Source organism: Erythrolamprus reginae, chromosome 3 (genome assembly GCF_031021105.1).
Source record: "Erythrolamprus reginae isolate rEryReg1 chromosome 3, rEryReg1.hap1, whole genome shotgun sequence".
Lineage (NCBI taxonomy): Eukaryota > Metazoa > Chordata > Lepidosauria > Squamata > Dipsadidae > Erythrolamprus > Erythrolamprus reginae.
Genome location: NC_091952.1, coordinates 153,776,327 through 153,804,165, shown reverse-complemented (window position 1 = coordinate 153,804,165; position 27,839 = coordinate 153,776,327). Strand labels below are relative to the sequence as shown.

The window sequence follows — 27,839 nt, the reverse complement described above, 5'->3', positions numbered from 1 at the left end:
CCCTCTGCTTTTGATGATGGTTAAAAACTATAAAGAGCAACCAAATGTGCTGGACATTTTCTAATAAACCAATTTCAGTTTTACAATGAATCATTTTGGCTCCATTTTGGTTTGTTTTCTCCTTCACAGGAAATAAAGAAATGTAATGGCTTTAATTCTAAATTGCTTCTACACTTCACCCTGGCCTTCTATAATGGCTTTCATCTTATGCAAGCCACTTTTCTTATTTTCCTTTTGCCCATATATTAAATTGCTTCATTGCATCTGCAGGTGGTCTTAGACCAGTGATGGCGAACCTGTGGCACGGGGAGCCATATCTGTTGGCACTCGAGCCATTGCCCTAGCTTAGCTCCAACATGCATGTGTGTGCCGGCCAGCTGATTTTTGGCTTGCATAGAGGCTCTGGAAGGGCGTTTTTGGCTTCCAGAGAACCTCCGGGGGATGGGGGAGCACATTTTTACCCTCCCCCGGCTCCAGGGAAGCCTTTGGAGCCTGGGGAGGGCAAAACATGAGCCTACTGAACCCACCAGAAGTTGGGAAACAGGCTGTTTCTGGCTTCCAGAGGGCCTCTGGAGGATGGGGGAAGCTGTTTTCTCCCTCCCCAGGCATTAAATTATGGATGTGGGCACCCAAGGAAAAAAAGGTTCACCATCACTATCTTAGACACTCATTGACTGGCAGAAACCAGGAATGAATTAAGATGGCATGAAATAGGTAGCTGCAATTACTTTTGCATATTTTCTACTGAATGACCTGGGGTTTGATATTAACTGGAAAAGGACAATGGCAAGTTCGTGGTGGCCATGAATTTTTTCTTTGTTCTTTTTTTTCCTACCATGAAACATGAGATTTAAAAACTTGTTCTTCTGGTATTCTAAATATTTTATTTGTAGAGGAAAAGAAGACAGAATGGCTAGATCAGACAGAAATCTATTTCTTGTTACATGGAAACAGTGTGTGGTCTCATTTTGAGGTAATAATTAGAAAAAAGGAATACACTGCCTTATATTCCATCCTGTGTAAAACATAATGCATTTCCCCGGCTTTTCAAAGAATGAATTTCTATAATAATAGTGGTGAAAGGAAAGGGAAAAATGTCAACTTCGATCTTTGCAGATGGTGCACCATCTGGTAAACATGTTTCAAAAGAACAGTTGTATTTAAAGATTTTTTTGGTAGCAAGGCTTTTTCTAACTAATGTGAACACTTCATATAGCCAGCCCTCGTATGCATTAATAAAAACCATTCCTTAATTTGCTCGTGGAAATGAAGATTTTGAATTAAATTGGAACATTCGGTTGTCAGATGTATTTGGTGATGATACATAAATCAGATGTAATTATATCAACCCGGTAAATAAACCAACACCCTACTAGACTTCAAGAAAAAAAAGAGAGCGTTTGCTAAGAATTTGGTCACCTAAATTTCCCTACTGTCCCTGAATAGAGAGAGGCTTTCTACCTCCACTCTCAGATAGCATAAAATATAGTGTTAGTTTTCTACTAGGGGATGAATAGATGAGCGAGGGTGTGCATGTGTGTGAGTGTGTACAAACAAAAATTCCTTTCTCATCCATATGGCTAATGTAGATCTTCTTCACTCTTGGGTGCCTCCTGCAGTTTGAGGGTTCTGCACATTATCTTAGCTGTCCTTAGGACTGCACTCTTCTGGACAGAGAGCTCTGATGAAGTTCCTGGGATCTGTTGGAGTCACTTTGCTAGCTTAGAAGATACAGACTCAAGTGCCCTTATCACTACTGGGACCAATTTGGCCTTTACTTTCCACATCCTCTGTAGTTTCTCCTGAGGATTCTCCGGCTTCTCACACTCATTTCTGATGTTGCTATCACTTGGCACCACTACATATGACATCTATCTCAACATATGCATGTGTGTGCGTGTATTTGTGTGTGTCGTGCAGGGCCATGACGTCCTTTTAGGGCACCTAGTTTTAGGGCAGCTTTTAGGGCAATTTGTCCATCTTGGTCCCCACCTGTCACTCAGTTCTCACTTGTGACTCTTAGTAACTGTAACATGTGCAGTGACCACACCCCCAGTAACAGCTTTGACAGGCTGGCCAAACCAGGTTGAGAGTAGCCATTGGGTCATTGACCTCTGGTTAGATAGAGACTTGTCTATCCCGAGCATGTGAAAACAGATTCCGGCGGATTGAGCGGATGGAACCTAGTAGAATAGGACAATGGTCATGAATGCAGTCTCCGCAAGCAATGTGGTACACTAAGAAAATGGCAAGACACAAAAGATGCCCTGGTCAATCACTGTGCCCAGTCTATCTCCAGTTGTCTCACCTTTTGTCTTGCTATTGGAGCAAGACGGAATGCGGCAAGAGAGAGTGAGGCTGACTATGTGCATCTCTCGCTCACTTTAATCCAATTCACGTGCAAGTCTTGACATCCTCCATACTATACTAACTTACTTATATACATATGTATATATATATATACACACATTATTTGGGTTTGTGTATATGTGTATAATACACTGCTCAAACAAAGGGAACACTTAAACAATACAATATAACTCCAAATAAATCAAACTTCTGTGAAATCAAACTGTCCACTTAGGAAGCAACACTGATTGGCAATCAATTTCCTATGCTGTTGTGCAAATGTAATAGACAACAGACAGAAATTATTGGCAATTATCAAGACACACTCAATTAAGGAGTGGTTCTGCAGGTGGGGATCACAGACCACATCTTAGTACCAATGCTTTCTGGCTGATGTTTTGGTCACTTTCGAATGTTGGTTATTCTTTCACACTCGTGGTAGCATGAGACGGACTCTACAACCACACAAGTGGCTCAGGTAGTACAGCTCATCCAGGATGGAACATCAATGCGAACTGCGGCAAGAAGGTTTGCTGTGTCTGTAAGTGTGTGTCCAGAGGCTGGAGATGCTGCCAAGAGACAGACCAGTACACCAGGAGACATGGATGGCAACAACCCAGCAGCAGGACCGCTATCTCCGCCTTTGTGCAAGGAGGAAAAGGAGGAGCACTGCCAGAGCCCTGCAAAGCAACCTCCAGCAGGCCACAAATGTGCATGTGCCTGCACAAACGGTTAGAAACGGACTTCATGAGGATGGTATGAGGGCCTGACATCCACAGGTGGGGGTTGTTCTCACAGCCCAACACTGTGCAGGACGCTTGGCATTTGTCACAGAACATCAAGATTGGCAAATTCGCCACTGGCGCCCTGTGCTCTTCACAGATGAAAGCAGGTTCACACTGAGCCGTGGAGAGCGATCTGCTGCCTGCAACATCCTTCAGCATGACTGGTTTGGCAGTGGGTCAGTAATGTGTGGGGTGGCATTTCTTTGAAGGGCCGCACAGACCTCTGTCTGCTCGCCAGAGGTAGCCTGACTGCCATTAGGTACCAAGATGAGATCCTTAAACCCCTTGTGAGACCATATGCTGGTGCGGTTGGCCCTGGGTTCCTCCTAAAGCAGGACAATGCCAGACCTCATGTGGCTGGAGTGTGTAAGCAGTTCTTGCAAGATGAAGGCATTGAAGCTATGGACTGGCCCGCCTGTTCCCCAGACCTGAATCCAATTGAGAACATCTGAGACATCATGGCTCGCTCCATCCACCAACGTCACGTCGCACCACAGACTGTCCAGGAGTTGGCGGATGCTCTAGTCTAGGTCTGGGAAGAGATCCCTCAGGAGATCATCCACAACCTCATCAGGAGCATTCCCAGGCATAGGGAGGTCATACGGGCACGTGGAGGCCACACACAATACTGAGCCTCATTTTGACTTGTTTTAAGGACTTTACATCAAAGTTGGATCAACATGGTATGTTTTTCCACTTTAATTTTGTGTGTGATTCCAAATTCAGGCCTCCATTGGTTAATAAATTTGATTTCCATTGATGATTTTTGTGTGATTTTGTGGTCAGCACATTCAAATTTGTACAGAATAAAGTATTCAATGAGAATATTTCATTCATTCAGATCTGGGATGTGTTATTTGAGTGGTCCCTTTATTTTTTTGAGCAGTGTATATACATATTGTGGGTGTATAATATATACCTACTCCGTGTGTAAATGTTGAGGTACATGTATGCCTGTGTGTATGTACAAGGGTCGCCCAGAAAGTAATGCACCACATTGTTTTCAATAATTATTTATTGAACAGGATGAAACTTAAATACAAAAAAGAATGATGTTTCTTCTACACTCTCTATTTTTCCACGTAATCTCTATCCCGTTCTATGGCCTTCCTCCAGCAAGACACAAGGGCATGTATGGCCTATCAACACCACTCTTTGTTCTGGTCACAAAGCCATTTCTGGTGAATCTGTCAATGCCTCCCATAAGCGTAAATATAGGCAGTATTAAAATTTCCCTTTTACAATGCAATGCATGGCAAAATACAGAGCCTGTCTGATCTATGAAGAGGAACAAATAAGGGTAGGTACATTTTTATGTGATGATTTTTCCAAAACGTTTAGAAAAGATTTAAGAAGTACAGTATATAATCAATTTTGGTGTGTTGTTTTTAGGGGAGAAGCGTGCATACTTGTCATTACCGAAACCAGGGGTAAGTTCATTTTTGTCACTCATGATTTCGTTATACTTTCCATCAATTATTCACTCCACATATTCATATTTGTTTAACAAGCTGCCTCGGCCTGGTTCATATGTAACACTGTAATGAATATCACACTAAGTTAAAGGAAAATCAATCATGTAATGACATAGCAATGTAAGTGAGGTAAGGTTTTCAAAGACTAATCTTTCTAGAACACTAATGTTAAAATCTGCAAGCATCACTAAATTTCTGAATGCTGCTGCAGTATCTTCTCTTTTCCATAATAAGAGTTGTATAAAGTGCTGAGGGAATTCTGATAGAAACATAGAAATGAAAGAAGACAAGATGACCAGTGTAGGAAGTTTACACTACAGTTGCCATCCAGTATTTTATTTTCATGTTTCTTCCCTCAAAACTTCCTTTATTCTTTATTGTAATGTCAACTCTCTGCAACAATGGTAAATAATATATGAACTATTTCAAAGTTTTAAAAATAAATCCATCTTACTGCCTAATGGCTATTTGTAATTATTATAAAAATCACATAGGTTTTTGATCAAGAAAGATTAAAAAGAGCTTTTTCAAGTACTGTATAGTGATACCTCGTCTTACAAACGCCTCGTCATACAAACCTTTCGAGATACAAGCCCGGGGTTTAAGATTTTTTTGCCTCTTCTTACAAACTATTTTCACCTTACAAACCCAAGCCGACGCCACTGGGATGACCCGCCTCCAGACTTCTGTTGCCAGCGAAGCCCCACCTCTACGTTTTTGCGATGCTGCAGGGGAATCCCAGCAGTGCAAAAATGGTCGCTTCGCTGGCAACTGAAGTCCGGAGGTGGGGTTTCCCAGTCAAGGGAGCCTCGGCGAAATCACAGCATCACAAAAACACGGAAATCTGGAGGTGGGGTTTCAAGGACTTCTGTTTTTTTGCGATGCTGCATGGGAAACACCACCTCCAGACTTCCGTTGCCAGCGAAGCGCTCGTTTTTGCGATGCTGGGATCCCCCTACTGGGATTCTCCTGCAGCATCGCAAAAACACAGAAGTCCAGAGGTGGGGTTTCTCATGGAGGGGAGCCTCAGGGGAATCCCAGCAGCGCAAAAATGGGCGCTTCGGCTGGCAAAAGGGGTGAGTTTTGGGCTTGCACGCATTCAGCGCTTTTCCATTGATTCCTATGGGAAACATTGTTTCGTCTTACAAACTTTTCACCTTAAGAACCTCATCCTGGAACCAATTAAGTTTGTAAGACAAGGTATCACTGTATTTTGTATAGTAGCTTTTGATACAAAAATGTTTAGCTTGGTATATTTTTGTACTGATATCTTGGCTCTCTTGTTAGAAAATGCCTGGATCATTTGAAATCTGTTTTCAATAAGTTAGATTTTATTACTGTTATAAATAAGAATATATAAACTCCAAAATAATTTGAGAAAAGTAGACCTGCATGAGCACAGTGTTTTTCTGTGGAAATGACTTTGAACATGTCTAGATCAGTGTTGCCTGGGAACACAGTCCTGGGAACTTTAAGAAGTGAATTTCCCATAATTGTTCAACCAGCCATTTCCAAGGTTGGAAAATACTGATCTAGATCTTTTTTTTAAAAAGTCTTATTTGAAGGCTTGAAAAATGCTAGAAACAATGCAGATAAAGTAATCGTTATTTTAAATTATGTGACTTGATCCTTTTTGTTTTGTGAACACCCTTTTAATCAAAATCTAACCTACTTTTCTCTTATATATATCAATGGCAGCATATCCATTTGTATGGCATTCATCCATTGCATGTGGAAAGCATCACTGTTCATTTCCTAGGTACAACAGTGGTTGTACAAATTTGTGGTCAGAATGCCCTTATGGTGGGATGGTCTCCAACCCATTTGCAAGGGCTGGAGACTTTCCCACCAGAAGGATATTCTCACCACAAATCTATACAACCACTGTAGCTACATAGCTAAATAGTATTGTAGTTCTGTTCCTAACAGCTTTAAAAAAATTATTTGTTGGTTACAAAGTCATGTCCGACCCATTGATACCCCATGGACAACGTTTCTCCAGGCCTTCCTGTCCTCTACTATCCCCCAGAATCCGTTTAAGCTCATTGTACTATATTTTTTAACAGGATCCATTTAAAATAATCTCTCCTGAGATTTTAAAGAAAGATAATGCTAATTACATCACTGAACTATATGAGGATGTTGGTGTTGTATAAGTCTGTTTCATATATATCGAAGGTTTAACCCAGGCAATGGCTATGTCATATAATTACAGTAGTAACATACCTCTTGACTACATAATTTTTAAATAGAAATAAGCTCATATAAGCAGAACTGTTGCTTTATTGTAATAATGTGCTCAGTTATCTGGAATCTAGAACCAGAAGATTGGGCTTATTTCAGAATCAACCCTCTTCTTAGAAATCTATTTTCTCTAGCATACTACTCTTGACTTCATTTCCTAGTAGATATGTTTAATTTAGATAGATTTATTTTTAAAAATTAAAATCAAATTCTGTTCTTTAAAAATATTTTTACAGAAACATAATGCAAACTTAAAAGCCTTAAAGCCAGCCAGACTTGATAATGAGGTAAAATATTGTTTTATTCATTATGCCAATTTATTCTAGCAATTAGTCTGAATTACATAATGAACAAAAATGATATATTTTCTCTTTTCATTTACAGGAGCAAACAAAATTTGGAAAATTAGGTTTAGAACTTCATAAGCTAACAACTCGGGTTGATTCTGAAATGGAGAAATGGGAAGACCCGGAAAATGAGATTATAAGATATGGACAAGGGCTATCCAGTATGGCTTATTCCATGTATTTATTTACAAGGTAATATAACAAGAGTAGCAGAAGGGAAAGGATTAAAAATGAGAAGGCAGAATAGTTTGTAGAAATGACCTTGAACCTTTTCCTCCCCATATGAAACCTAGATATTGTTTAGCAGGCTAGAATTTTCCTGAATTACAGTAAAATCCAGATTCTATGGAAACTTTCATATTCTCTCTCTCTCCCTCTCTCCCTCTTTCCCACTCCCACCTTCCCTATATATATGTGCATATGTGTCATTTGCCTACATACACATGCACAGAACAATTGGATAATTTATGTAACAACTTTATATTTCAGATATGTTGGCTTTAGTTAATGGGGAGGGGATTTGGAAAATGTCAGGATGTTGCAAAATTTTCATAATCCTACATAAGGTTAGAAAAAGAAACCCCTAAAATTATACAAACTATGATAGGACCACAGATTTATATATTTTACTTAACCATTAAGATTTGAAATAAACAAACTATTTTGAATTCTTATTAGGGTACAAAGGTGCAAATAAATAATGATCTGCTTTATATCTTAAAATTCTGCTGCCCCATTTATAAATTTTGGAGCATTTCCTATCATATTAGTATTAAGTCTCAACTTATGCATTAGCATGGGTTCCTTAATTTTTCATTTTTTTAACTTTCTTATCAAAAATGGGGAGCGCGGGATCCATATATGTATAATTGTGGAAGATACTAGCCTGGTATGAAGAATTTCTTGTTTCACTTCTGTAGAGATTCATACATTTATCAACATATATGTTTTTATTAAGAATTTCAATAACAATAATAAAAAACTAATACAAATTAAATTTCGAGAAAGAGAAGACAATGGAAAGAATAAAATGCAAGAATGAAGAAAAAGAAAAGAGAATATAATAAAGAAATATATAAAGAAATGACATCTAGCTTTCATCACGAGTATAAACAAAGTTAGTAATTCTTTGTCCTTATAAAGTTATATGGATTATCTGTTCATCCCATCTCTCATCATTTATCTATCAGAAAATCCATAAAACATCTACATGCATCAAGGATTGCCAGAAAATTACAAAATAATAATCTTATTTATTTATCAAATAAACTATATCCCTTCCTATTACTTCTAACAGCCATAATCCTTAATTCAATCAAATATTGTCATAGGATTTAATTTCTTTATCCACCCACACAGATTTCCTCAAGGCTTTAACAAGTATCTTATGTAGTTTCCATACGAAAACATTTTCCAGATCACTCTCCTATTTATAATTCATATTCAGATGTGTCAATTTTTAAAACTTCAACCAATTTATTTTGTATATCCAATCAAATATATTTTGTATATCCAGCTACATTTCAGTAGAATAATTTCTAGTGATGGGCGAACCTAACGGTGTTCGGGTTTGGCAAGTTCGGTCGAATTTTACGCAAAATTTGGCCAAACTTGAACCCGAACAGGGAATCCCTCCCATGAAGAGATTCCGGGGGTGGAGCTTTGACGTCACCATCAGGTTGCTAAGGACGCCAAGGTGATCATTTCCTGGATTCCATGGAATCCAGGAAGTGATCACCTTGGCGTCCTTAGCAACCTGCCGGTGACGTCAAAGTTCCACCCCAGGAATCTCCTCGTGGGAGGGATTCCCCAGCTCCTTCAATGTTTATTTTTATGTGAAAGGACCGCCCTTTGCTTGCAGTGCTGCTGCAGCGTCCTTTTTCGTAAAAATAACAATGTTTATTTTTACATGAAGATCTCCCTTTGAAGGAGCTGGGGAATCCCTCCCATGAAGAGATTCCGGGGGCGGAGCTTTGACGTCACCGTCAGGTTGCTAAGGACGCCAAGGTGATCACTTCCTACATTCCATGGAATCCAGGAAGTGATTACCTTGGCATCCTTAGCAACCTGACGGTGACGTCAAAGCTCCAAACGCCGAACACAACCCCCAACTTTGCCTGATGTTTGGAAAAATTTTGGGTTCGTGTTCGGCATACCAAACACCGCAAAATTCGGTATGGACCTGAATTGTGCGGGTTCGGTTCACCCATCACTAATTATTTCATTTCTTTTCTGCTCCTTCTATTGACTTAGTTTTCCAAAATCATAGTGACACAGTTGTAAAATATTTGTAGATTGTTGTGGAATTTTATCCTTTTTCTTTCCCTTTTAGAGGGGAAGGACTGCTGAAAATTACCCAAGACTTATTCCATCAAGCAGAGGTAATAAAGCAAGGAAAAGAGAATTTATAAATCTATAACTTTCAAGTTGCTAATTATAATTATTTTTGTGAATATTCTCTCTCATCAGTCAATTGAAATGAAAGAAATTCTAATTATGTTGTGCATCCACCTGATTATCTGGTATAGTTATTTGGTTTTTTGAGGAAACTATAGACACATTCCTATATTTTTTATCATTGATTTATTCTCGACTCTATTCTTGTTTACAAACTAAGGTTATAAATGGGGGCTATATTTTGCATATATGAGTGCAATAATTATAACCTTTATTTAAAAATGTTGTAGAGCTATTAATTTATTGAGACTGAATTATCTAACCCAACACATAATTTTATCTAAAGTGTATAAATCAATCCAATTCAACAGCCACTTTTTCTTGCTCGGAAATGGGGGGGGGGGAGCTTTGTCAACTACATTTATTCTGAATTTGACTAATTGGATTAAAAATTGGACATACACATATTTGAAGAATAGAGGGCTTTTTTTCCCCCTTTAGTGATTTTGCATTTAACTTTCTATCCTTTTCCTCCTTAGGCCTTTGCTACAGAAGGATTAAAACTTACTTCAGCTCTCCATATATTTTCAAATCAGGTATGGTACAACTTCTGAATCTTAAAGACAGTTAGTTGCTTTTTAAAATATGTAGACCTTGTACAGGTAGTCTTTGAATTACAACAGTACATTTAATGACTGTTTGAAGTTAGAGTGGCACTGGAAAAAGAGACATGACCATTTTTCACACTTTTGACTGTTGCCACATCCCTATGGTCATGTGATTTATATTCAGATGCTTGATATCTGGTTCATATTATGATGGTTGTAGTATCCCACGGTCATGTGATCCCCCTTTTCTTTCTTTTTAAAAAAATATTTTTTAATTAAACAATTAAAATAAACAAAATTGACTAACATGCTTGACATTGGTTGAAGTTTTTAGGCTTACATTTCAGCAGTTTACCATTCTTTTTTCTATATACCGTATATACTCGAGTATAAGCCGAGTTTTTTAGCCCCAAAAATGGGCTGAAAAACACAGCCTCGGCTTATACTCGGGTCATTGACAAAGTCACCACACGAGGGCGCCATTGCTTGAGCCAGAGCGAGGAGGCACCAGCTTTTGTCCCCTCTCGCACGCCGTAGTTCCTCTCCCTAGCTCAAGCAAAGAAGGCAGCCATTTGCAATGGTGAGTCGGATTAAAAAGGCCCCCTGCTGTCAGATTCTCCTCCCCCTCCTTTGAAAGGATTTAAACTGTTTAAAAAATGGTATTTTGTGGTAGTTGCTGTCCTTGCTTGGATAGGATCTAATAATGTGTTATGAGGCAGAGCTAGACAGGAATTCTTTTTCTATCTGTCTATCTTTCTATCTATCTATTTTTCTATCTATCTATTTTTCTATCTATCTATCTATCTATCTATCTATCTGTATCTATTTCTTTCTATCTATCTATCTATCTATCTATCTATCTATCTATCTATCTATTTTTCTATCTGTCTGTCTGTCTATCTTTCTATCTATATCTATCTGTCTATCTATCTATCTATCTATCATCTATCTATCTATCTATCTGTATCTATTTCTATCTATCTATTTTTCTATCTGTCTGTCTGTATGTCTATCTATCTTTCTATCTATATCTATCTATCTATCTATTTCTATCTATCTATCTATCTATTTTTCTGTCTGTCTGTCTGTCTATCTATCTTTCTATCTCTATCTATCTATCTATCTATCTATTTGGTTTTCTATGCTGATAACCTCACAGCAGCTAATGCTGAAGCTCTTCTTTGGATACACTTATTTGTTTGTTTGTTTGTTTGTTTATTTATTTAATTGGATTTGTATGCAATCCCTCTCCAAGGACTCAGGGTGGCTCACAGCATATATAAAAACAGAACAATAATGTAAATCCAATTAATGATGAGAAGGAATCCAGTTTTGAAGGATTTTAACTCTTAGGTTTTAGCTTTGTTCCTGATCGAGCTACTTTTTTTACTTTTTAATTTATTGTTAATATTGTTAATTTGTTTACCCTCTTTTAAATTTACAGAGCTAGTTTACTGGTTTTCTTTAAAATAAATATTCTAAAACATGTCTCAATTAATGTAATTTTATTGTTTTCCATTTTTATAAGTTACCAGTAGCCACTGCATTTTCTAACCTCGGCTTATACTCGGGTCAATACGTTTTCCCAGTTTTTGTGGCAAAAATTGGTGCCTCGGCTTATACTCGGGTCGGCTTATACTCGAGTATATACGGTACATTATAAATCAATTAAGTATATTTACTAACATTTGTTCTTATTTAATTACCCAATTATCACTTAAGCCTAGACTGAATTTATGCATGATAAAGAAAAAAGGAAAGATAAAAGAGGAAAGAAAAATAAATAAATAAATAAATACTATTGATCAACTATTTCTGTTGACTCACGCATTTAAGCGAACTGTTTCTAAATGTATTTATGCAATTAGTGAATTCTTAATTTGCAAATAGTACATAGTTATTGTGCAGTAAGATACATTTATTTAGAATAATATATATATATAAATATATGCAGAGGTGATATATGTGGTCGTGTGACTGACTGGTTATTAATATGGTATTTGTTAGTTTCTGTATAGCTCGTGTTTGAAGTAGGGTTTATTTCTATCAGTTAGTGGCATGGTCTATTTCATATATCTTGTGCACTGGGATGCTGTTTGGCTTGCGTCTTTTAAGCTTTGTAGATATTTTTTCTGATCCAACCATTTGTACCAGTGATCCTCTTTTTCAAACTTCTGGTAAACAATGTCAGTGGGGAAGCCAGATCCATTTAACAACCGTATTACTAACTTAACAACTGCAGTGGCAAGAAAAGTGATAAAAATGGGGCAAAACTCACTCAACAAATTTCTCACTACATTCTGCGCTCAACTGTGGGTCGAGGACTACCTATACCAGTGATGGCAAACCTTTTAGGCACCAAGGGTGCACAGAGCACATGCATGCCGAAACTGCAAGGCATGGGCGCATACCTGTGCACAGTTCGTGCATGCGCAGCAGAGGCTTGAAGACCACTTGGCCAGGGAGAGGTGTGCACGCATGTGCAGCAGAGACTCAAAACAGCTGCGTGATGGCGTGCCTGCCCACGGAGGGCTCTGCGTGCCACCTCTGGAACACGTGCCATAGCTTCGCCACCACTGACTTCTACTTTAATAATAATAGGAACCATCTGGGTTATTCATTTTTTCCCCATAAGTTTTATTATACGTATGTATTTCATGTAATTGATTGATTGATTGCTGTCACCAGGATGGCAGAGGTTTATTGTATTTTGTATCTGTTTTTACTTTTCTAAGCTACCTAGAGCCAGTGTGAGTTGGTGGACATAGGCATTTTATGAATAAAATAAATTTAAAAAATAACTCATGTTTACCATGCCTACGTAACATCTGTTTCAGCTGGAAGATGATGACAAGCCATTGCTTCTGCAGGAGATTGAGAGGATGGTAATTGCATGTCAGCAACTTCAGGTCACAGCTAAAGGCCCCGCGCAGGGTAAAACTGCAACTTATCTAAAGGTAAGCTATTTATTTTTATTTTTTTAAAGAAAACGTTATTGTCCTATCTTAGAAAATGAAATATTTTAACAGGTGTTAAATCTTGAACAGAATACATGAATGATACATGATAGTTATTAAATTAAGGAGACCTTGAGTTAGTTGGAATGGATGAGAGACCAGTTTGCAGTTGTGTCTTGATGTTTGAAGCACAAATTAAAATAACAGCTAATCAGGCAACTCATTAGAAACAAATTTCGTTTATCATAGTGTCTTATTCGGGCTTTTGAATTCACAGGCAATGAGCATACCAGTGTGGGTTACCAAAGCATTATTCTATAGCAAAACAGTAGAATTGGATTCAGGAGTGGGGGGGATTACATCTAAGAGAAGCAAGAGGAGTACTAGCACTACACATAATTTAAAGATTTATAGGATATGTAGGATATCTGTAATATCTCACTATCACTTCTTATGCCTTATAATAGATAGATCTATCTACTAATTTAGTAATTAGCATTTGACTTCTTTGTTCTCATGGGAGAGTTACATGTATGATTCTTGTTACTGTACACAATGACGTCACCCCCGGAAGCCCCATCGTTTCGAAGTTCTCTGTTTGGATGCAAAGCATCTGTTGGCCTTGCCAGATTAACCAGATGGGAATCATATCAGTTGAGCTAATTCTATTTTCTTGTAAGGCTATATTAATAGAATCTCGCAAGTCTGGAAGTACAATTCTCATTTGTCTCCTTTACACCCTGAAAAATTAAGGAGTGTCTTTCCTGAGCCTCTTGCTCCTACCAACTGTTGAGCTGCAGGCTGTGTTGTCCTTTGTTTGTCCATTCCCTTGTCAGATCTTTTCCACCTGCCATTACATCATCAATTGAAATTGAAAGTTATAGTAAGCCTTCCAAAGCAGTCTTCCTGACCAGATTGTTAAGGTTATACAGTGATCCCCCGATCGTTGCGAGGGTTCCGTTCCAGGACCCCCCGCAACGAGCGGGTTTTCGCGAAGTAGCGCTGCGGAAGTAAAAACACCATCTGTGCATGTGCAGATGGTGTTTTTACTTCCGCAGCGCTAGCGAGGAGCCGAAGATCAAACTTCCACGTTTGTCTTCGGGACTCATTGGAAAGCTGCGCAGGTGTTTTAAAACGTCGCCGCCGACATGGGGGGCTCGCTAGCACCCCCCCGAACCCCCAACCCGGGTTTGGGGGGGTGCTAGCGAACCCCCCATGTCGGCGGCGACGTTTTAAAACACCCGCGCGCCTTCCCAACTGAGCCCTCAAGCCAAACGAACCCGGGTGGCCGGGCGAGCAGCGAGCGAATGGCGGGTGGCCGGGCGAAGGGCGGGCGAGCGGCGAACGGCGGGCGAGCGGTTGCTGGGGAGGGCTTCTCGCTCTCCCGCCAGCAAGAGGGGGAGCGAACGGCGTGGGCAGGCTGCGGACAAGCCGTTCGCTCGGGCCGCTTCCCAGCTGAGTACTCAGCTGGGAAGCGGCCCGAGCGAACGGCGTGGGCGGGAGAAGGGCGCGCGAGCCGCGGGCGCGCGGGCAGGCAGGCTGCGGACAAGCCGTTCGCTCGGGCCGCTTCCCAGCTGAGTACTCAGCTGGGAAGCGGCCCGAGCGAAGCGGCAGCAGCGAGGAGTTTGCGTGGGCGGTGGGGAAACTCCTCGCTGATGCCCGCCAAGAGGGGGAAGACCTAGGGAAGCCGCCCAGCAGCTGATCTGTCCGGCGCCATCTACGCATGCGTGCCCATAGAAAAAAAAGGGCACGCATGCGCAGATGGTGTTCTGACTTCCGGGTTCAAAAATCGCAAATTAGCCTGTTCGCAATGGTCGGGGACGCAATAACCGGGGGATCACTGTACAGTATTGGTTAATTATTTGGCATTTCAGTAAAAATAAAATAAGTCTTCTCATCTTTGCTTCCTTTGTGATTTGGCATTGGGTTATCTATTTTTTTTCATTCTGGCAATTCATTAACTTAGAACAACATTGCCTTTATATAAAAAGGGTATTAAATTACTGTTTTTGTAATTCACCAAAAATACTATTTGGTGCAATACATCCAGGGCACTGGCTATTTCAGTTATAGCACTAAACTCCTTCCACAGGGGCCAGTATATTTCTTGCTTCACAGTTATAATTACATTTTAAGAAATGTTTTCTCAAGCTGAATTGTGAAATTATTTTTGCTTCAATGCACTGATTTTAGGTGGATACCTGTATTCAGAAAGCGAAGTATATTCTGGATATACTTTCCCAGGTTCTGCCACTTAGCTTCAGATTACTTAGAAAGGTGAGTTGATAATATGTCCAAATATGGCAAAACAAACCATTTCTCGGTAGAGTGCCACTGTTTTTATTAATCGCTGCTTGTTTTGCAGCACAAAGCAGGAAATGGGTATCTAATGGCCCACTGCTCTTGGAATGGCCAGCATACAGCGTCAAGAGAAAACAGTGGTCTGGCTGGGAGGACTAACACTTTTGGAATCAAATCCTTGGAACAACATGTTGCAAGCCTCACTCTATTGGAGAACAAATGAATAGAAGATGGACACGTTTTTTATGTTGGATCTGTACTTTTCAAGTCTCTCCTAATTGCTTTCTTGAGGAAGGTAAAACCAGGTTAGAAAAAGCTGATATAATCTTTTCACATCTAATAGATGTCATGGTACTTAGCAATTAGCAAAAGGAACAGTCAGATTTAATGGCTGCATATTTTTGTATGGTGGATAACTTTTGGTTCACTATTAATACTGCTATTTTTGTAATCAAGTACATTATGAATGTCTTATTTTTCAAACCCCAAAGATGCTGCTTTGAATGTTCATGCAGATGATCTGGCTAATATCAGATATGCTACATGGAAAACTACTGGTGGTGGTGGTTACTGCTGCTGTCCTTTATTTGTTTAACGTGAGTCTTGACCCTTGCTAATATCATTTGCTGGGGAAGTCCATTTTGAAATTTTGAAAAAAAGCTTAACTGGCTGAGTGACTACTCAGTCTTTGCCTTGTAAAGTGACTTGCCAAGGAATTCTGTTGCCATAGATAACCACACTTGTCTCCTGGTGGGCAAGGAAGGTGAGGAAGAGTAATAGGAGAGAGGCAGAGGTGGGTTGCTAAGGTGGGGCGGTGACATTTGCTCGCCCCTGTGGCTCTGAGTGCTAGTGGAGTCCAGCGCAATTCTGCTACTGCACCTGGGCAGCCCACTTCTGGAGAGAGGCTATCAAAGAAATCCACGTTGCTGCTACCGGATACATGAGTTACAATAAAGCTTTAATTATGATACTTTTATTTTCATTTAAAAAGTTTTAGCAATATTTAAAATTAAAACTAAAGATCAGGAACAGCATTAATAAATTCAGCTATATTTAAAAGCTCGCTCTTATCTTATTCCCTTTTATCTATTTTTTTATATACAATCTTTATAGCACTATCTAAAGAATCTTTTCAGAAATAGTTCTAAAACTGATAGGACCTTAAATCCCTAATAAATGTGATTATATTTACAACCTTAATCATAAAAGCTTGAGCTTTCATTTTTAGCATGTTACAGGAAATTTTAAGACTGATCGAAAAAGTTGCAGCTATTAAAAATACTTACTTCAAAGAGGGCATTATCTATTTCGCAAGTTATTTTCCAAGCTTGTTTGAGATCTGTATATATTTTAATGGTCCTATGTTTCAGATTGTAATAATGTTATCATTGAATAACTCCTTGCTGGTTTTAAGTACTGTAAACTGAGTAAGTTTGAAAATTATATAACATAAATTGCTCCCATGTACTTTGCATTTTGCTAAGAGGACAACTTGAAGTCACAAGCTAAGATATGATTTTCAATCATATTTGACTCTATCATGCAATTTAGGGATTGGGAGACAGAAAAAGAAAATAAGCACTTCTAATCTTCTTACCTCTTTTTCCCCTCTGTAACCCCAGTCCTATCTTCAATTCTGTCTCTGGCATTTATATTAATGTTGCAATTATTAAACACATTCTTTGTTAACATTTGGTCCTGTAAAACCTTGAGCCTTCACTCCAGAAACCTTAAGGCAACACAGGCATTAATGACCGATGTATCAATTGGTTAATTTATAGGTTCAGTGTTGCTACTCAACCATCTTAAGGCACCTCAAAGAAATAAAATAATAAAAAAGTATTGATTGATGAATTGACATTTTCAAATTGGGTTTTGGTTGATAAATTAGAAAGTGAGTATAATGTACAAATTAAATTAGGTAAAAGGCTTTTATTGACATAAAGAACAGTACAATATTTTGGCACTACATCCTTAAACCCACTATTAAAGTTACAGAGTAAATTTTAAAGGTCTTCAAAAATGACTTTGTTGTCTGAAAATGAACAATTAAGGATATAATCACCCAAAAGTAAAGTATGAAAATCCATAAAGTCACTTTAGTGTGGGATATACTGGAAAATGTCTGATGTATTTCATACTTCTTCTGAGATCTCTTTCTTTGTATTGCATAATGATGTGGAATTAAAACGTTTTGACAGAAATTCTTCGTATTCTTCCCTTGTCAGAAGCCCCTGAGTTACTTTTTTGCTTTCTTCAAATTTTGGTAACACAACTGCAATGTAGCCCTCTGTGGAAGGCTAAGAAAATAAACACAACTATTTGTGAGAACATTAAAGGAGGGAGCAGAAGGAAAAGAGAACAAATAACGTTTGAAATCCTGACCTTTTCTTGTAAAAGAGATGGATTCTCCAGAATGTTTTCATTCACCTCTATTAATTTTCCTCTTATACAGCTGCAAAGAAAATTCATTTTATTAAATGCCATAACAACATGAGCCACACAATATAAATAAATCTTACCACCTTACCTATAGATGGTGTACTCTTCTCCATCTGAGCAGAGAATTCGACATAATGGAGCAAGTTCTGTTAGAAATTGAGCACCCTGGAGGGAAAAACATACAATTAATTAGAATGCAAAGTGATAACACAATCAGGCTGAGCATGTGCAACACCAACTGACACAATGTAACATTTGAAATTGAATGTTCACCATAGTTATACGCTATGGCTCCTTTCATTTGACAGAACTGATCAGGCACTGAAATCCCATATTAAAACTCCAGTCTTTTATGAAATCCAGAAGGCTTGTAACTAGTGTTGGGCGAACCCAATGAAGTTTGGGTTCGGCGAGTTCGGCCAAACTTTGCCGTGAAGTTCGGGTGAGTTACCTGAACCCGAACAGCAGCAGCGCTGCTGCGGCGCCCTTTTCCGTAAAAATAAACAAGGAAGTGGGGAATTCCCCACCTCCTTTTGTTTCCTTTTATTTTTACGGAAAAGGATGCTGTAGCGGCCAAGGGAAGATTCCCAATATCTGGAATCTCGGTCAACTACTGCCTTAGGCATCAAATTGTTTCTCAGCAAAACTTACTTTACAAGATAATACATATTTTAATTATCCTGTTATTTCTGATCCAGCTTTTCAGTTACCTCAAACAACTAAAAGACCAATATCAGACATATGACCAATTATTTCCACTGATTTCAATGTTTTATGTGAGAAGATACCAATGAGAATATGCTTGTCAAGCTATTTTCATTGAGTGCTAACTACACTAGGTATAGTATAGAGAACAGTACCAACTGAATATTGGAACAGCAAAAATCCAGACCATTAGATGTCATCTTTCTGTATTTCTCTGCTGTGTAGTGGTGGTGTCAATTTCTACAGCCTAAATTTATACTTACTTCCAAGCAGTCAACTGAACACGAACGTAAGAGTGGACATCCCCCAAAATGGCCATCCTCTTATTGATCTGCTTTTTTTTGAGACTGACCCCCCTCTTACTTTAAAATCAATCTGCTGATAAAGTGTTTTGCCAACAAGAGGCATACTGATAGAGTTAAGGAAAAAAGTGAGTCTTGGGATATATAACCAATCTTGATACTACAGCTCTTTCACTTTGATCTAGCCTAATAGATTAAAAAAAAACCCACTCTAGACTTGAAACTGGGATCTATGTTATAATGAAAATTAAAAGAACCGTACCCGTTTAGACTTTCCAGAAACTTTATTTTGCAGCCTGCTGCAGTTTGCACTAATTTGATAACTAATACTCTTAATTGGTTTTTCTTTTTGAAGAAGAGGATGGGCATCTGCTATAGTGATGACACAGATTCTGCAAAATAAGAAGTTCCGTATATTCAAAGCATATTTTTCAAAATGACTTTTCCCAGAAGCACTGGCACTATTTAACATAATTTTAAAATTAATTTAAAATTAGAGGATTAATAAAATAGATACATTATGACAATAAGACAAAAATGCAAACCATAAATTGAAGCATAGACAGCAGGAAGAAAATAGATATGAGTAATCAATATTCTAGAAAAACTATTATAGTTTATAATTTATTAAGAAAGCTAGAGTTTTGCTTCAATTAAAGAAAAAAAGCCACTGGTAATGGTAACATTGCTATAATATTTTGATTAACTGAGCTGTCATTTAGATGTGCATTTGATTTATGCTTGCAGTTTTCAATCCAGCAATGGTGCTTAGGTGTGGAAATTAACTGCAAAAGCTTTTTTTAAAAAAATTGCATTAGTATGTAGAAGGAAACAGAAAAAGATTGACTAAAGAAGAACAAAATACCAATACTTTTACTTAGCATGTTTGTATATGATAAATCACAACATAACTACTTGGTGGCAGCCAAAACAGAGACTATATAGCACAGGATAGGGATCAAAAATGGGGAAAGTAAATTGGGAGCATACTCTGCCAGATGAAAACAGAAGATTAGTACTCTGGAGTGGTGAAAAGCTCTCAGACTTTAACCACTGCCTTTTGAAAGTGGTCCCTTTAAAACTAGGTTTGATACCTGGTTTGTAAAACATGCTAGGTTCTCTTGAATGATAATTGAATACAAGCATTTTTGTGTAAATAACCATGTAACTTTAAATCTTACCTGTTAGAATGTTGCAATATGCAATGATCTTCACACTGATTACCTTTTACATCTGGGAAAAGAAAGCTAGCAGTTAATTTTTGTGCAGTGTTCAGGCTGACTGAAAGTACACAAAACATTCCCCAAAAGTGTTGTAGCCTTTTAATAGAAAATAAGCTTAATTTTAGCAGAGGTTTGTGTAAAACAACAGCCACTTTAAGTAACCAAAGTGCTGAATCAGCTGGCAAATACTGGTAAATACATGTAAGGGGAAAGGAGGAAAAAAGATACCTATAAAGTGCAGAGCAGAACAGAATAAATAAAATAATTTTTTATAAAATAAAATAGATAAGAGCTGACATTAAGTCATTGTTTAGTGACTAATTGGGACCAGTAACTCAAATCATTAAGGTAATTGACTAGTGAAACTATGTCTGTGAGCTTATTTCAGCTTTGTTGCTTTACAGAACTGTGAAGGTCATAAAAGTCAGGATTGATCACAAGTTGCTTTTTCATAACTGTCCTAACTGCAAACAATTGTTAGGCGAGGAGTACCTGTGTTGCCTTGAATCTCAGGCCCTTAGTTTACATGGATATGAAGACTTATTTTCTAAATTTGGGAAATAAAATCACTTTTATGTTTGCAAAGCTGGCTTTTTCACCCATTCCAAAATACAAATCAAATAATTTAGACAAAGGAAAAAGTATTTATTTAAGGGGGAATGAGGTCAAGACTTTTTATAGGGTGTAGGAAACAATTGTTACATTCCTTACATTTCAGAAAGCAAGTGATCAAACAATAAGAAACCCATTACATTTAAGATTTGAACAACAAAAAACAGCTATTTTAGATAACATTCCACCAGTGGCAAATTTATGGGTTATAATACCTTCTTTCCCAATCAGGTTTGTACTGTAGTGTATTAATACTCACAAATATATTTATTCAAGGACATATACTCTCTACTGTTTGGCTACTGAAAAGTTCTGGTTGTCAAAAATGGCATTGGTAAAAAAGAAAACATGTTTTCCTGCACTTCAAAAGAAGATATGGATGGTAGCTATATGCTAATATCACCTTTATTAAAAGTAATGAAAACTAAAATTCCAAATGAACTCCTGGACACCAATAAATCACAGATTACTTACAGGTGAAACTTAAAAAAATTAGAATATCGTGTAAAAGTTCATTTATTTCAGTAATTCAACTTAAAAGGTGAATCATAATACTGTATATGGGTCTCATTATATGCAAGGCAAGATAGTTCAAGCCATGATTTGTAACAATTGTCATGATTATGTCATAATTGTGATATTTATTGACTGCATGTAATATTCTAATTTTCTGAGATTGTGGATTTGGGGTTTTCATGAGCTCTATGCCATAATCATCACATTTGTGACAAATCACGGCTTGAACTATCTTGCCTTGCATGTAATGAGTCTCCCTCATATATTAAATTTCACCTTTTAAGTTGGATTACTGAAATAAATGAACGTTTGCACATACAGTGATCCCCCGTTTATTGCGTCCCCAACCATTGCGAACAGGGTACTTCGCTATTTTTCAACCCGGAAGTCAAAAATACCATCTACGCATGCGTGCCGGGCACGCATGCGTAGATGGCAGCGGCTTCCCTGGGTCTTCCCCCTCTTGCTGGCGTCAGCGAGGAGTTTCCCCACCGCCCACGCAAACTCCTCGCTGCCGCCCGCCCTTCGCCCGCCCACGCCGTTCATTCTCGCCGCACGGGCCTGTCCACGCTGTCTCTCGGCGCTTTCCAGCTGAGTCCGGGAGCGAACTCGCTCCCCCACTCAGCTGGAAAGCCCCGAGAGACAGCGTGGACAGGCCCGTTCCTTGGCGCTGTCACTCGGGGCTTTCGTGCTGAGTCCGGGAGCGAACTCGCTCCCCGACTCGGCACGAAACCCCCGAGAGACAGCGTGGACAGGCCCGTTCCTTGGCGCTGTCTCTCGGGGCTTTCGTGCTGAGTCCGGGAGCGAACTCGCTCCCCGACTCAGCTGGAAAGCCCCGAGAGACAGCGCCAAGGAACGGGCCTGTCCACGCTGTCTCTCGGCGCTTTCCAGCTGAGTCGGGGAGCGAGTTCGCTCCCGGACTCAGCACGAAAGCGCCGAGAGACAGCGCCCCCCGGACCCCCAACCCGGGTTTGGGGGGTGCTAGGAAGCTCCCATTGTTGGCGGAGACCTTTTAAAACACTCGCGCGGCTTCCAAACCGAGTCCTGAAGCCAAGCGCCAAAGACGAACTTCTGCGCTTGGCTTCAGGACTCGGTTTGGAAGCCGCGCGAGTGTTTTAAAAGGTCTCCGCCAACAATGGGAGCTTCCTAGCACCCCCCCCGAGCCCCCAACCCGGGTTTGGGGGGTGCTAGGAAGCTCCCATTGTTGGCGGAGACCTTTTAAAACACTCGCGCGGCTTCCAAACCGAGTCCTGAAGCCAAGCGCCAAAGACGAACTTCTGCGCTTGGCTTCAGGACTCGGTTTGGAAGCCGCGCGAGTGTTTTAAAAGGTCTCCGCCAACAATGGGAGCTTCCTAGCACCCCCCAAACCCGGGTTGGGGGCTCGGGGGTGTGCTAGCGAGCCTCCCATGTCGGCGGGGATGTTTTAAAACACCCGCGCGACTTTCCAATGAGTCCCGAAGACAACGCGTTTGTCTTCGGGACTCATTGGAAAGTCGCGCGGGTGTTTTAAAACATCCCCGCCGACATGGGAGGCTCGCTAGCACACCCCCGAACCCCCAACCCGGGTTTGGGGGTGTGCTAGCGAGCCCCTCATGTCGGCGGGGATGTTTTAAAACACCCGCGCCGCCCCCAATCTTAGGCTCCTCGCTAGCGCTGCGGAAGTAAAAACACCCTCTGCACATGCGCAGATGGTGTTTTTACTTCCGCAGCGCTACTTCGCGAAAACCCGCTCGTTGCGGGGGGTCCTGGAACGGAACCCTCGCAAAGAGCGGGGGATCACTGTATTCTAATTTTTCGAGTTTCACCTGTGGAGATAAAATAAGCTTTAATAGGTAGCAAGCATGGCACCCCATATCTAAATTAGCCATCCTTGCTGTGCTGAATTCTTCAATGCTTATTTCTATTTTTTTTCCAGAGCCATATTCTTTCTTTAGAATATTCTTTATTGGCCAAGTGCGATTGGACACACAAGGAATTTGTCTTTGGTGCACATGCATATGTGCAAATGGCAGGCTTAAATCTTTCCCAAGAACCAATAATGCACATTGCTGGAGTAAGAAAAGCATACCGAGTCATAATAGACTTCTCTGCCAGCAAATCTTACAGCCGCAGAGCCGGCAGGATGATGTCCTTAACGGCTCCAAGCAATCACATCTGTCGACATTCTCTGGATCCTCTTAGGCAACGTTTGACTTCAGCTCCAAGAATTCCCCCAGTCCAGAGGTAGGCAAAGTTGGCTCTTCTATGACATGTGGACTTCAATTCCCAGAATTCCTGAGCCAGCATGATTGCCTTAGGAATTCTGGGAGTTGAAGTCCACAAGCCTTAGAAGAGCCAACTCTGCCTACGCCTGCTTCAATCAACTCTGCTGTTCTGCTCTGCTTCATTCCCCTCCCCAACAAAACCAACCCACGCGAAGGGAAAAGCTGGAAGGCAGTTAGGGAAGCCTGGGGTAGAGGCGGACAATGGCGCCGATGCTACAAAAACGCTTATTTACAAGGGGCGGATCACTTTCACAGCTCGCCTCCGATCAGAAGAGGGAGGCGGTGGAAGGTCGGGGGATGAACTACCTGGTTTGTACCAGCGGGTGAAATACCGTTCCGTCACACCGGGCATCGTTGCCATGGAAGCCCGGCCATCAGAAGTCTCCGACGCCATGATTCCAGCAGCCATGGGCGTGGCGAGAGTCACGCATGCGCTTCAGCTCCCGCAAACGCAGCAACCAGTCGGGCTTGGGGGGGGGGGGGGTGGACTCAAAAAAGCTCGCGGCAATCCCAGCGTTCGCGGTAGAGCTTGTACAATTAATAGACCTGAATGCTGATTTTACGGTAGGAACTTCCGAACTCAGTTTAAAGTTTCTCGGGTGGGGGGGGGCATAGTAAGATTTGTCCATAGAAGTCTAGGCAGCAGATCGATTGATAAAGGAGACTATTTGTAGCTCGGGGCTGAAATGAGGGGTCCTTGGTGCTTTCTGAGCTTGCCTGTTTTCTTGCAGACGTTTCATTCCCCAAACTAGGTAACATAATAAGTGCGTAATCGTAACACTGATGGTGTTACCTAGTTGGGCAATGAAACGTCTGAAAGAAAATAAGCAAGCTCAGAAAGCACCAAGGACCCTTCAAACATGACTGATCTTGCCCCAGCAAATAAGTGCAGTGCTATCAAGAGTCTATTCAGAAGGAAACTGGTTTTAGAATAGAGTTGATTTTTTTATTGGTCAAGAGTGATTGGACACACAAGGAATTTGTCTTTGGTGCATATGCTCAGTGTACATAAAAGAAAATACACTGCTCAAAAAAATAAAGGGAATACTTAAAAAAAAACCAATATAACTCCAAGTAAATCAAACTTCTGTGAAATCAAACTGTCTACTTAGGAAGCAACACTGATTGACAATCAATTCCACATGCTGTTGTGCACATTCAACTTTGTACAGAAGAAAGTATTCAATGAGAGTATTTCATTCATTCAGATCTAGGATGTGTTGAGTGTTCCCTTTATTTTTTTGAGCAGTATATTTGAAGGTTTCCAAAAGATAGAAATGCAGGCTTTTCTTTTGAGTGTGTTATTTCTAAAGATTTGGAATGGGGTGAAACTAGATGTCAGGCATGGAAACCATCTTTGACATTGGATCTTCAAGACTGCCACATTTAGGACTTTGGGAAATTGGGAGGGGGGAATTGTATGGAGCTGGGCAGATGTGTAGTCATAGTAGCATTCCTTTCTTGGAGAGTCAAAGCCCTCCTGCCCTGCACCTGGAAGGGTGCACCTAGGAGGCATTTCCAGTTTTTGGATCATGTGATGGACATGTGGATGCTGGGGCAGGGACTTGGATTTTCTTTTGGGTGGTGAAAACACAAAAAGCATTTGATTCGGGTTTTTCCAGATGGGCTAAAATTACATCTCTAATAAAGTAGAACTATGAAGAGACTCAAGCCTCGGACTTTTCTTTCATTGGGGGTGTTACTTGGAACCCTGATACTAGGACATAGTAAAGTGCATTAAGTGTGCAAGTGAGATAGTAGCTGCAAATTAAGCCCAGCTTTTTTTTCTTTTTTAGCCTTTTAGAGTTGGTCTCATGAGAAGACACCAATATTTTATGGAAGGTTAAAACAGTCAATTCTCTAAACTCGCTAGCTGTCCAAAGCGGAGCAAATGACACAGCTGCAGCCCTGGCCCATTGTTGGATTTGATGTTTGGCTCTTTAAATAGCAACTATAGAACAAGCCCTTGGAACAAATGGCAGTTTTTACTGCCCCCTTGTTGGGCCAGGTCAATTAATCAGGAGCATGGTAAAATTTTAATTTTCTCATTTACTTCCTTTAGATTGGTGGTTCTCAACCTTTCTAATGCTGTGACCCTTTAATACAGTTCCTCATGTTGTGGTGGCCCCCAACCATAAGTCTAGTGCCAATTCTCCCAACAGAGCTATAAGCTGATTGGCAGACAGGTCAGATGGATACTCCCATTGTAAATGCCTGATTGGCTGAATTGTAAAAAATATGTTCCAAGGCAGCAGAATAGAAGCTTTAGTTCTTAACACCATGGGAAATTTGTCTTTTCCCATGGTCTTAGGCGACCTCTGTGAAACGACCATTCAACACACACACCCTCAAAAGAGGTCCCAACCCCCAGGTTGAGAACCACTGCTTTAGATGCCCTCAGGATGGGGAAAACCTTCCAATCCATTTTGCGCCTCTATCACATAGTCTTCATCCCCAGCTGTGCTGTACGCCTCATTCTTAAATTGCTTAATCTCTTTAGTTTGTCAATTAGAATAGAGCTGGAAGAGATCCTGGAGGTTTTTTAGTCCAATTCTCTGCTCAAACAAGAGACTCTATACCAGTGTTGGCAAATCTTTTCAGCATTGAGTGCCAAAACAGAAGCAGAAAAACATGATTTTGGGGTTTCTGGCACGTGTGTGTGAAGATCTGATGGGCATGTGCCAGCTCTGCCTGGCCTTTTGAGGGTCCTCACGCCTCGTTGCTCGGCCTCCTGGTCTGTCCTCTGACAGACCCACCAACGAATTGGTTCCACATTTTCATGAGCTGTACCACAATTATGACAAATCATAGCTTGAAGAACCTTGCTTTGCATCTAATGAGTCTCTCTCATACACTATATTAGTTTCACTTTTTAAGTTGCATTACTGAAATAAATGAACTTCTGCATATTTTAATTTTTCGAGTTTCACCTATATGATTTGCCATCTATTGGTTGTTCTGGCTATCCATTATACAGTGTTCCCTCAATTTTCACGGGTTCGAACTTTGCGAATAGCCTATAGTACCATGGTTTTTCCAAAAATATTAATTAAAAAATACTTCACGGGTTTTTTTCTATACCACGGCTTTTCCCGCCCGATGACGTCATACATCATCGGCAAACTAATAATTTTTGCAAATAAATAACCAAAAAATAATTATTAATAAATAATTATGTTTATAAATATCAGGATTACTAAGTGTCTTATTCAATGGTGAATACCAGTAATAATGGTGAGTAAATTGTTGTTAAGGGAATGGGAAATGGTAATTTAGGGGTTTAAAGTGTTAAGGGATGGCTTGTGATACTGTTCATAGCCAAAAATGGTGTATTTACTTTCGCATCTCTACTTCGCGGAAATTCGACTTTCGCGGGCGGTCTCGCAACGCATCCCCCACGAAAATTGAGGGAACACTGTATATGCAATAATTTACACCAGCACCAAGTTCAAAGATGTAAATTCTTCTAAAATCAGGCTGTTCTTAGTATCCAACTCTTACACCCATTCATCATTATAGGGAAGAATATTGCTCTAATTAGCCTTTTTGTACTTATATCAGTGAAGCCTAAAGGTATCACGCAGTGATTTCAGGAATACAACTTCCACCATGAACAATTTTTGATCCAAGGAAGATGCATTCTAAAACTAATTCAGTTTTCTCCTTGTTGATTTTTAACATCTCATGTCCAACTGCAGCTTTTGTCATTCTTTGTTTTCCTGAAAATTCAATGCCACTTTTTACTTTCATCCGTGATTTTTCAGATCATTTTTTCCAGGTCTTCCTTATTTTGAGTCAACAATGTAACACTTGTGTACCACAAATTATTTATGGTTCCTCCTCCAATTTTCACTCCCAGCTCAGAAAATTCCAGGTATAATATCCACATGATTATTTCAGGATAAAGCTTGAACAAAAATGGTGATAAAATACATTCCTGTCTAACACCCTTTTTAAACCTGAACCAATCTGTGTCGCCATAGAATGTTATATTGTTCACACTTGCATCTTGGTCTCGCTAACCAAAGACCCCAGTAAATAGTAGACGCTAGGAGTTAAAACGTGCATCATAAGGGATTACATTTTCCCCACTGATTTGCAGTACTGTAAATCAAATCAATATTCTTATCTTCTGCAATTAACACTGTTAATGAGCTAGGTTTATCAATGTGGCTTTCAAATTGATATTGGGATTTGGTCAGCTAGCAATCTTTTCCCCTTTTCAGTTCTCTCATAAATTGCTTTTCTGGAATGCTGTAAATAGTTCCTGTAATCTTTCTACAACGTTTCTAAAACCACAAAGCATTTTAGT

General features: G+C 39.9%; 2 protein-coding genes across 4 annotated transcripts in view; one reads left to right on the top strand and one right to left on the bottom strand.

Annotated features, from left to right (window-relative positions):
* CTNNAL1 (catenin alpha like 1) overlaps positions 1-17,667 on the top strand; it is an 89,511-nt gene extending 71,844 nt beyond the window's left edge. For all 3 annotated transcript variants that reach the window (XM_070747076.1, XM_070747075.1, XM_070747077.1), the window contains 8 exons: positions 4,527-4,564; positions 7,090-7,140; positions 7,238-7,392; positions 9,533-9,581; positions 10,137-10,193; positions 13,043-13,162; positions 15,356-15,439; positions 15,528-17,667. In XM_070747076.1, coding sequence (XP_070603177.1) covers positions 4,527-4,564; positions 7,090-7,140; positions 7,238-7,392; positions 9,533-9,581; positions 10,137-10,193; positions 13,043-13,162; positions 15,356-15,439; positions 15,528-15,686 — 713 coding nt within the window. In that variant the 3' untranslated portion in view covers positions 15,687-17,667. The remainder of the gene's footprint in view (positions 1-4,526; positions 4,565-7,089; positions 7,141-7,237; positions 7,393-9,532; positions 9,582-10,136; positions 10,194-13,042; positions 13,163-15,355; positions 15,440-15,527) is intronic.
* ABITRAM (actin binding transcription modulator) lies at positions 17,381-23,982 on the bottom strand. Its single transcript, XM_070747078.1, has 6 exons — positions 23,834-23,982; positions 20,094-20,145; positions 19,175-19,304; positions 17,994-18,070; positions 17,849-17,918; positions 17,381-17,763 (listed from the first exon to the last, which is right to left on the bottom strand). The coding sequence occupies exons 1-6, from the start codon at positions 23,934-23,936 to the stop codon at positions 17,599-17,601; spliced, it is 597 nt and encodes a 198-aa protein (XP_070603179.1). The 5' UTR covers positions 23,937-23,982; the 3' UTR covers positions 17,381-17,598.
* Positions 23,983-27,839: the final 3,857 nt, after the last annotated feature.